The sequence below is a fragment of the Rutidosis leptorrhynchoides genome, chromosome 2 (genome assembly GCF_046630445.1).
Source record: "Rutidosis leptorrhynchoides isolate AG116_Rl617_1_P2 chromosome 2, CSIRO_AGI_Rlap_v1, whole genome shotgun sequence".
Classification (NCBI taxonomy): domain Eukaryota; kingdom Viridiplantae; phylum Streptophyta; class Magnoliopsida; order Asterales; family Asteraceae; genus Rutidosis; species Rutidosis leptorrhynchoides.
Window position 1 is genome coordinate 444,909,826 of NC_092334.1, and position 11,277 is coordinate 444,921,102.

An 11,277-nucleotide genomic window follows, 5' to 3' on the forward strand; every position below is an offset into this window, starting at 1 on the left:
CACTCAAGACGCTCCTTTTCACCGTCAATGCCGCACGCCCACACCTGCTTCTTACATTTTTTTTCTTCCCTCTTTTTTTAGTTTCCGTTGAAGAAAATAAGAGGCGGAAGGTTTTAAGGTTCAAAAAAATGGAGGTCGAAGATTTTAAGGTTCGAGAAAATGGAGACCAGAGGAGGGAGGAAGGAAGAAGATACGCTCAGGTGATTTTCAAGCGCAACATGGCTAGAAGATTTTGGGTTCCACATTTTCTTTCTAAACATAATAATAATATGTTACAAATGAATGATTGTTCGGTGATCCGCACACACCACTTTTTGATCCATGTACACTTAATTACATATTATACCCTTAATCATCATACTTACAAAATTACAACAATAATGTAATTTCAACTTTCTAGATTAAATCTAAGGACATAACTGTGAGTTTATGAGACAAAAATGTACATGAATCAAAAAGTGGTGTGAGTATTCACCTCCCTTCATATAAGTGTCAAGAATCTGTATTTGCATTCTATGCCATTCCAACAAGTTGATCACATCTGTATTATAGGTGTCCTAAAAGGCATCTGAAACCGTGTTCATCGATCCAACCCAATTGGGCTCCTATAATAATGAAATTCACAAAACCAATAGAGAATGATAAGCAAAGGTATAAGACTACAAGAAACACGCCTAGTGGTCGTCATGTGATCGACAGCTAACGAGAGATTACAGTTAGTCAAGTCAACAGATCAAAATCGGTTTCGAATTCTACATTTTTAAGCACCCTCACAACATCAAATTTATTAATACTATTTCCCTTCCCCATTTGCATATATGTTCCTGATCCTAGGCAGATCGAGTCTTTGGGGAGGGAGGATGCATACCGGTAGGCATTTTCTAATCATCTACAACTTAAATCAACCGTTCATAATCAAACCTTTAGGAAAATTTGTATTGTTGTTTAAACGGGCCCATTCACAAGCTCCGTTCTTGTATCGATTTTGGCACCACCATTTATACCTATCTTTACTTCACCATTGTTCATACCACCTCTCTTCACCCTAGCCTTGTAGGTTCTTGAATCTGGAACAGGTATTGCGACATTAGTAAAATTCAGAATATCATTTCCACTTTTTCCCATATCAGACATAATCTTCTTGAGCTGAGGTCGTTGACAGACGATTCTGCCCTTGTTCCATCCAGGTAAACAAAATGACGATGAAATAGTATCTTTTAAAAGCGAATAAGTGATCTTTGCAACAGGGAAATCTCGAGTTATGGAGCTCTTCTCCATCTGCCCTCTTCTGCGTGAGAAATATGTATACCAGTAAATATAAATAATACTCGGTAGTAACTATTATTAATATATTTATGCGGGACTGATTCAATAAGGTTTTATAAAGATCTTGCAACGTGCACAAAAGGAACTTACACTACAACCACAGAAGCCAGATGAGGAAAATCCTGTCCGTCAGCTAACATCTGATGCATATTTTGAAACCAAACTGATATAGCAGTACATGCTCCACCGGGCCATAACCTACAGATGACCAAAAAACATTAAATAGATTCCGAGTTGGCAAATGAGAATGTTGGGCAGTTTGGGTAATGGGTTATGGGTCAAAACTGGTTCAGATCAACACCTTACATTAATTGTATGTCACAAGTAGGATTGCCCTAAAAGAATCTTGTGTCCATATTTTTTGTTTATTACACCATAAAACACATGGGAATTGAAAGCATATGATTGGTTATGTTACTGTTCATTCAGTGGTAAATTTGTAGTTTTTTTTATATTATTATTACCTTTTTAAATCCCCAACGATTTGGGGCCATCCAAGGGCGGACCTACTATATCATGAGTTCATGAGTGGTAGTACGGGACACCACTGAAATATGCGATGTAGTTAAAAAATTACTAGTAGGTTTTTAACTAATGACACCACTGGATAATGTAAATTTTTTTTTTGAGTGACACAATTGAAATAAACCATCTAGCAGAAAAAAAATTGGATTATGAACTTGTGACACCAATGACTACCATTCCTAGATAGCAAACTTTAATCTTATCAATTTACAGCGTATACATGTACTTACCAATATTGTTTTACTTATTCATGACCATTTGCACTACTATATATTCATTCATTCTTGTCGAAGGTATCTGTGAAAGCAGTTTCTCTACCCTCGGGTAGTCTACATTTTACTTCCCCATACCTCACCAACAACGGGATTGAGTATGCTTGTTTTTCTTGAAATAATAAAAAAAACTTTAAGAATATGATTCACTAGGTTTCATGCTTTTAATGTTATATTTTGGGCAGATTTTGACCTATTTATTTTGAAAGCTTATCTTTCGGATACCCTTTGACCATTTAGAGATTAAACATAACCATGTCAGACCACACACGATTGGCCTTAAGGGATTTTTGTGTACATTTTTGTGTCATATATTATATATTATTGCACTAAAAGGAAAGCCTAGCTATTTTAGTATCATACCTGTGTACGTCAACAGACCACACGCGCTTGCTGTTACGGAATATTTCAGGATAAAGCCCTCTTTTTGTTGCTTCTTTAAGTACTCTTGTAGCTCGTTCTTTCTGGCCTAACCACCAAAGAGCTTCTAAAAGTGTATTGTAAAATCTCAATCCTAAACCACGACCTTCAGCGTTGAGTTTATCGAACACATACTCCACCATTTGCCAATTGGAAGCATCATCATAGTCTCCCCTAATCATCTTCCCAATCACTTGATGTATATTTGATGAATCACATTTTATCATCTCATCTAGTAGCTTATGTGCATCATCCCACCTGAAAAATTAAACACACCATACCTCTAAAATATCATAATCATTGCATAATAATGACATTAATTGTACGGAATACTTATTTTTATAACTTACCTTTCACTCTTTGCATAAACTGCAAGCATCATACAGTAACTCATGACACTAGGTAACTCAACCATTTGCTCAATCTCATGAAATTGTTCTTCACTTTCATCCACAAGCCCTGCAAAGCAGTAAACACTCAAAACTGCCTCAAGTGTGCGTTCATCAGGGTGACACTTCACCTTTTCCATATCAACATAAGCTTTAATTGCATCTTCAAACTGACCCGCTTGTCTAAATGCTTCAATTACACCATTATAAGTATCATTATTCCCCGAAACACCACACTCACCCATTCTAGAAACTATCTCTTCAGACTCTTTATACAACCCACCTCTCGAAAACACATCTATTAAAGAATTAAACGTCTCAACAGTCGGTTTACTTCCCAGTTCATTCATCGTATTATACGTAACAAGTGCTTCCTCATACAAAGCAGCCTGTCCATAAGCTTCTATAATTGCAGTATAAGCCTTTGAACTTGGCACTAATCCACTCTCCCTCATGTGCAATACAATCATCTTAGCATCTTCATGAAGCCCGCCTTTTCCACATGAAACAATCAATCCCTCATACGTCTCCATATTCGGTTCGATACTCTCATCCACCATATCGTTAAACAACGTTATCACTTCCTTATAATAACCACCTTCCCCAAAAACATCTATAAGAATATTGTAAGTACTTGCATCCAAACCCATACTACAAACTTTCATTTCAAGAAAAAGCTCACGAACTTCATCGTACCTCCCTTGTCTCCCAAACAAGTTCAACAAAATAGTATAAGTCATAGCATTAGGCATACAACCAGCCGTTTGCATCTGCCTAAACACATCCATCGCATCTTTCGTTTGTTCCAAATCCGAATACGCTTCCAATAAAACATTATAACACGACGCTTCAGGCAAATTGCCTCTCGATTCCATGTCCCTAAGAAGCTCCGAAACCTTACCAAGATTACCCAACTTCCCAAACGTTTGTACCAAATAATCATAACTAGTTGTATCCGGAATCGTTCCACCTTCATTCATAGTCCTAAACACCATTACAGCTTCATCACCTAAACCTCTATTAGCACAAGCAGCAAGCAAAGTATTATAAGTAACTAAATCTGGTTGCAACCCTTCGTGTCTCATTTCCGCAAATAAACTCAACAAACCTTCCCAATCATACCCACTTCTCGCACACGAATTAATCACAGTATTATACGTCAAAATATTAGGCAAGATTCGTTCTTTTTTCATTCTATCAAGTAACTGCAACGAAGTCTCGTACTGGCCATTCCGCCCATACGCATTAATAATCGAAGTATACGAAAACACACTACGAGCCACACCTTCATTAGGCATTTCATCGAACACCTCAGACGCTTTATCTAAAAGACCTTCACGACCTAAAATTCCTATAACTATTGTATATATATGATCATTAGGCTTACTCCAAACCTGTCTTTGCATCTGTTTAAACAAACGTAACGATCGTTGCCAATCGCCACGCTGTGCAAGTTCTTTAAACACTAAAGCAAAATCATTTAAACTAAGTTTATTTTTAAACGGTTCAAGACACCGTGCAATACTGCCACGTGGAGGTAAGCCTGATAGTTTGTTAAGTAAGCTTTCAACTTCGTAACTGTACTTACCTTTTTCAACACTGTTGGTTGGGTACCCGAAGACTAGCTCTTTAGGTTTGGGTTTGGATCGAGTTCTCGATCTGGAAACTGGTGGTTTAGCGACGGAGCTTTCGCAGATTACGATTGAACGACAGTTGGAAAATTGGAACCCTAGGGTTTTAAATTGGGGGAAATTGAGGTTATTTAATGAGTTGTTGCTATTGCGGATGAGAATTGGGGAAATTGAGTTGTATGTGAGTGTCATTTTGTAGGTAGAGTTTTAGTTCGCATGAGTTGATCACGTGTTATTAGGTTTTGGTTTGATAATTGAGTGTGTATGTATTGTGTACGGAATTGAGATGCAGCAGGGTTTAGTGGAAATTGAAGAAGAAGAACAAGAAGAAGCAGAAGCTAAGACTTCTGTTGTGGATAACAGGTTTTAATTGCCGCTTAAGAGAATTGTACGGTGTGTATTAGTGGTCCTTCTAGTTTAAATTGTTCAATACTACCCCCATTATTTTTTCAGTAACAATAGCCCGGCTATGGTTACTCTTTGAAGCTTCTATGTAAGACGTAAAAGAATAGTGATGGCAAAACAAAAACAAAAACAAAAAAAAAAAAAAATTCGAATTCGATGAGGAAACCTGATATTGTTGGGTCAAGTTCGAGTTAGGTAAATGGTCTACGGTCGGGTATGGAGATGATTTTTATTTTTTCACGGGTCCGGGTCCGGGTCCATGGACGATTTTAGACACAAATAGTGGCGGAATTTGAACCCGGATACAGATGAGGCAAGTGTAAAATTTTAATAATTTATTTAAAATCTATACACTAAGTTCCGTCCCTGGACACAAACCCGATTATCCAGTCCGTATACCCGAAAAAAGACCCGAGTTCATATACCCGCCCGTAAACCCGATAACCCCGCCGGTGAACCCGATTACTTGGTGTGTATACCCGATTACCCGGCTCGTACACCAAAAAAACACTCAAATACCCGTGAGAAAATCCGTTTACCCAATAGTTCGTAAGTAAATGGGGACCCGCTCGTGAGAAAACTTGTATACCCACTAGTAATTTAATGGGGACTTGGCGGTTCCAGGTCCATGTTTGAGACAAATGTTTTTAATCGAGTTCAAGTCTAGGTTACCTAAATCCGGTCTGATGACATCCCTACGTAATAGAGCGTTGGCTATACATATTTATTGGGTTTTTTGTTTAATTTCCCGTATATTAAATATTAAATATAAATATTAATTAGAATTAATTATACCATTTGTCCCAGTAGTTTATCTATAAATGCACCTATAGTTATTTTCTTTTTAAAATTATATTGGTAATCTCTTTGATTTTTAAATTGCACGGCATTGGTCTTATATTTAATTTCAGTTTGATTATTCCGTTAAATAAGTACATATGCATTGCACATGATAGACAATTAGGTAATTTTAGCTTATATCCATCGTATATGAACGATCCATCTATCTTCACTAAAAATCAATAAACGAGCGGTAATATATTCATATTCAAACTAGAGTGGTGCAAATCTGCAAAAACACTATCAAGAATCAAGATATTTATCCGCTCAACAAAGCTTCATTTTATCAAATTTTAGAAAATTGGTTTATTTCGCACACATTTTATCACACACATTATAATGGAGTGCCATATAGTTTGCACGCATAAAAACCATTTCAAGACGGAGAAGATGCTTAAAAGGCATAAAAATAGTATTAAAAGGCATTTGCTATTAACATCCGTTCAGCGTTTTCCGACAAGAAATGTTATCTTAAATTACAAATCAGGCTTCCCAAATATTTTGCGTAGGGCCTGTAGGCCGCTACTTATGCTTAGGCCCTAAAAAGAGCACGCTAGCAGCACACATGTCACGTCTGGTCGGTTACGCACTTTTCACATAAATCAATTATGACGTCGTGACACATGTCTCCGAACATTATAAGCACCCACGACTATAAATAGGCCACCTGGGCCATCACTTTTCAGACACCTGAACTTGTTACAGAGAACACACTTTCTCTCTCACACAGTACTTTCTCACTCTAGAACTTGAAGAATTAGCCGCATAGTGCTAGGCGGACCAACTATCAGTTTGCTTCTGTAACATCCCGCATTTTTTCGTTAAATTATTTTAACGCCCGTCTTTTTTTTGTTTAGATATTATCTTCCGTTATCTAAATTCGTACCTTTCGTTGACTAACGTTCTAATATTCGTGTTATTTAATTATAACATCACTAGTTTACTCGAGCGTTTTTAAAATACTCGTTTGATTAATTCCCGCACCCGCTTTTAAACTCGAGGGACTATTGGCGTCAAGTGGGCAAACTAGTTGACTAGGTCAACTAGTCAACCCACCACTACCACCACTCATTCAATCACACATCTCTTTCTCTCTTTTCTCTCTACTTCCATTTTTGGAACTCAAACACCCAATCCACTAATTCATCATACAAATCCGAATCAAGAAGCAAACATCAAAACAAATTACATATTTGGAATCCTCTCTTCATCCTCTACAATTTGATACCAACTTCATCTCGTTTGGGTAACATTTCTAAAACTCTAGATTTCTCTAAATTCGTGTTTTTGACTTGAAATGGTGTTAGTTACTGTTTATGGCTCGTGTCTAGCATGAATATATGATTTATTTGCTCGATTTGTTGTTTTGGGTAACTAGTATGAACATTTGAAATGGGTGTGCTTAATCTTTGGTTTTGGGTGATTAAATGTTGTTAAATTGTTAAAGTTCATGTTTTAATTGTGTTACTAGTATTACTAGTTTCGTTTTGATGTATAGGTTGATTAAGAAAACTTCAAACACATGAATATTGATTTTGTGAGTTTTGGTTAGGGTTTGATAACTCTTAAAATGGACTTTTGATGATTTGAATGCCATAAAATGTTGTTGGTAAGTGTTTGGTTGAATTGTATGTTTGATTACCTTCGAAACGTTATATCATATGTATAAATTGGATTCTCGAATCATGAAATGCATTTTGCGAACTTGAGACTTTGATTATGAACATTTAACGATCATTTGACGAGGTTTTGTTGTTGTAAACGATGAACTCGATTGATGATATGTGGTTAGTTGTACTCCTTGTCAAAATATCTTTCCAACGATATAAGATACGTGTGAAGTGTTTACGGTTTGTGATTTGTGCTAAATTGAAGTTTGGTTGAGACTTGAACTTTTGAAACAGACCAGGCACCAGGCCACGCCTATTGGCGCGGCGCGACACCAGGGGCCGCGGCGCGACATTTGCCGTGTTTGGGTTCTGATCAAGCTTACACTTTTACGAAAAAATTTTGCTATGCTACGCACCTCCGATTCACATGTAACTTGTTCTAACATGCTTATATATGATTAAAAACCTCAGAAAAATAGTTCGAGACCCGACCCGAACATGTTGACTTTTTTGTTGACTTTGACCAAAGTTTGACTTTTAGTCAAACTTAACAAAACACTTATGCAATTGTTCTAATCTTATTTTATACTTGATTCTTGTATGAAACTTGACAACGTGACTCACATGCTATACTAATCGAGTCGTAACGAGCCATATGACTAATTGAACACATTTGTGACGATCGCTCCAAATCCATATGGACGAACACGTCATTCATCGATTTCATTGCGAGGTATTTGACCTCTATATGATACGTTTTGTAAACATTGCATTCTTTTAAAACGGCACACCATAATTGAATATTTAAATCAAAGGTTTTCGACATCTGATGATTTCTACATATAGACAATCACCGTAATATAATAGTTTACAATAATACTTCCGTTGATAATGCAGTCAAAATAAGATAGATAGTGATGATTTGTGAATGCAACATTTTCTCGAATAAAGCATGTATTACTCCATGCACATATCTTGTACAACATATAAGCAAACAGCGGAAGACTTCTAGGGAACCTGAGAATAAACATGCTAACAAGTGTCAACACAAAGGTTGGTAAGTTCATAGTTTTAGTGTTTCGCATAATCTGTATATAAAGGTGGACCACATGATTTCAGTTGTTTCATCCAGAAACGTTTATCAAAATATTCTACAAGATTGAGCACCCTGGTAACTAAGCTTTAACGTCTATATAATAAATACCCCTATTTTAACATACATGCAACTAACATGTACAATTGAAAGGACCCTTCCTAATCCACCTGGACGAAGTCATCAACATTTGGTCCCATTGCGATGATCGGCTCCAAGTAATGTCCTTATATTGAGCAAATGCACAGCGGAAGACTTAATTCATACCTGAGAATAAACATGCTTTAAAGTGTCAACCAAAAGGTTGGTGAGTTCATAGGTTTATCATAACAATCATTTCAATATGTTAATAGACCACAAGATTTCATAATCATAAACATAATACACTCGCAAGTGTATGTAAAGCATTCTAAGTGGTTGAGCACTTGGTAACCATACTTAACATTTAATCAACGTCGCGTATTCCCTTTATTATGAAATCTCACTACACCGTACCAAGTGTAGTCACCAAAACGAAGTACTGTGCAACCGTTGAATACTGGTCGTCCAGTCCGGTTGGGGTTGTCAGGCCCGATAGATCTATCAACAGGATTCGCGTTTACAATACCCATGTAAATAGTAGTTACCAAGCTACAGGGAAATATGCCAGTGGTACAACTCAACGTAGAATATATTTTTAAGTACTTGTGTCTATTTGGTAAATATTTATAAAAAGCAGCGCATGTATTCTCAGCCCAAAAATATATATTGCAAAAGCAATTAAAAAGGGAGCAAATGAAACTCACTTTTGCCTTGAAGGTATTTAATTCGACTTGGTCTCCGATAGATATCACGAACCTAACCATATATATATAATATATCAACATATTTTCTTTTTAAGTAATCGTTACATATATATATACTTTTAATACTTTTAATATTTTCTTAGTCCGTAGTTAACAGTCCGATGTTAGTGGTCCACAATTAGTTGCTTAAATAAAATAAATAAAGACCCCATCGTATTCGTATTGATCAGAATTAATCTCGACCCATGGTACCATGTTGTCAAATGACGTGTTGCGTACATAAAGTACCGTGTTGTCAAATGACGTGTTGCGTACATAAAGTACCATGTTGTCAAATGACGTGTTGCGTACAATCATGAGGTCTTATGATTAATCTTCTTGTGTTGTTTACGGGTGGTCCTGAAATATATAAAATCAAATCATAAGTAATTATATATAAAATATCATATTAATTAGAAAAGATATGATTAATTTACTTTTTCTCCAAATATTTTCGTAGCTAAACTAGCTTCGGATACCCAATCTTGTTTTAGTCGTTGTTTCTTCATTACAACTCTGTTTTTGTTGGTTCAACTTGCCACTTCCTTGGATCGAGTCAAATTTTAAGAATATGAACTGAAAATACCTTAGTTTGTATTCGAAATCATAGGTTATAGGTCAAACTTTGGTGAAACTTATGAAAGTGATCATTTTCCATCATAAAAACAACATTTAATGATCATTTTTCTAAAAATACTTACATTTTGAGTTAAACTATGAAAATTTTATGTGTTAACATATTCATAAGAAATATCATTTTTCCAGAACATGAACTTCCAATTCAAAGTTCAAGATGGTTTTTAATTATCCAACCCAAAACAGCCCCGGTTGCACTCCGACGACGTAGATTCAGTTTTTAAGATGTTCTTTGTAAAACCAAGTTATATATTGTTAGTTTAGCATATTATTATGATATATTACAGGTCTTAAAGTGTTTTAAAAGTCAATTTAGAAGGATCTATTTAGTTTGCGAACAAGTTTGAAATCATTCAAACTATGTTCTTGTTGTTAAAATTTTATACCACAAAATAAGATAGCTATATGAATATGAATTGAATAAGATTATGAACAAGGTTACTACCTCAAGTTACTTGGACAAAGTTATTTCAAAAGATAAGAAATAATCTTGGAATCAAAGAGTGGTGGAGTTAGATCAAAAGGTTGGAAGTAAACTTCTTCAAATGGGTGGTTATTTTGATATGTTCTTGAAAGAGTTTTCTTATGGTGTTTAAGGCTTGTAATTGAAGCTAAATGATGGGGAAAATGCTTGGAGATGATCAAGTATGAAGTTAGGAGTATTTTTAGAGAGAAATGAGGGTGTAGGTATGAGAAAATGGAGTGAAGAAATGGTGTTCATTTATAAAAACGTTTTTAGTTTATAAAGAAAGAAAAGGATTCCTAATTTTATTTTCTTACTAATAATTCATACTACTTGACAAATCCTAGTTACCTCATATCTAGGGTAGTAATAATGTTTATTAGGATGTTGATTTGATGTGTATATACCAATAGTAAATACGTATAGAAGCTGGGTATGATACGGGTACATATACCCTAGATATACGTATAGAAATCTTGAGGAAACGGAACGAGAATTCAAATATAGCTACCTTTTGTGAATATACTTATATTGTTTTATGTATTTAAGTCCTTAAAAAGTGATTAAATACATTATATATACGATACATGTATAAGCATTATAGATTATAAGTATATATATCAAAGAATGTTACGTATAGTTATCGTTTTGAAAACTTAAGTTAGTAGTTTCAAAATATACTTATAACTCATTGTCATTAATACACAATGAGATGTTAAATCATCCTTAGATCATGTTAAATATATATAAATACATATATATACACAAACGTATAATTATCGTACGTTATATAGTTCGTGATATCATCGGTCATATTGGACGGTCAAACGTTGTGTAAAACTC

At 35.3% G+C, this 11,277-nt stretch overlaps 1 protein-coding gene across 3 annotated transcripts; it reads right to left on the bottom strand.

Annotated features, from left to right (window-relative positions):
• Positions 1 to 286: 286 nt before the first annotated feature.
• Positions 287 to 4,864, bottom strand: LOC139892448 (pentatricopeptide repeat-containing protein At1g74850, chloroplastic). 3 transcript variants are annotated; one of them, XM_071875541.1, is made up of 5 exons: positions 2,894 to 4,864; positions 2,487 to 2,801; positions 1,417 to 1,524; positions 922 to 1,288; positions 287 to 605 (listed from the first exon to the last, which is right to left on the bottom strand). In XM_071875541.1, the coding sequence occupies exons 1-4, from the start codon at positions 4,753 to 4,755 to the stop codon at positions 946 to 948; spliced, it is 2,628 nt and encodes an 875-aa protein (XP_071731642.1). In that variant the 5' UTR covers positions 4,756 to 4,864; the 3' UTR covers positions 287 to 605; positions 922 to 945. The 3 variants fall into 3 exon arrangements, with proteins under 3 accessions (XP_071731642.1, XP_071731643.1, XP_071731641.1); XM_071875542.1 differs by lacking the exon at positions 287 to 605 and having other exon boundaries at positions 661 to 1,285; XM_071875540.1 differs by lacking the exon at positions 287 to 605 and having other exon boundaries at positions 661 to 1,288.
• Positions 4,865 to 11,277: the final 6,413 nt, after the last annotated feature.

What these genes read in the sequence shown, in the direction of transcription:
- LOC139892448 (XM_071875541.1), bottom strand. Translation starts at nt 4,755, where the DNA reads ATGACACTCACATACAACTCAATTTCCCCAATTCTCATCCGCAATAGC. An exon ending in GTTTATGCAAAGAGTGAAAG is followed by an intron (nt 2,802 to 2,893) that starts GTAAGTTATAAA and finishes TTAATTTTTCAG; the next exon opens with GTGGGATGATGCACATAAGC. An exon ending in TGGTCTGTTGACGTACACAG is followed by an intron (nt 1,525 to 2,486) that starts GTATGATACTAA and finishes GGTCATCTGTAG; the next exon opens with GTTATGGCCCGGTGGAGCAT.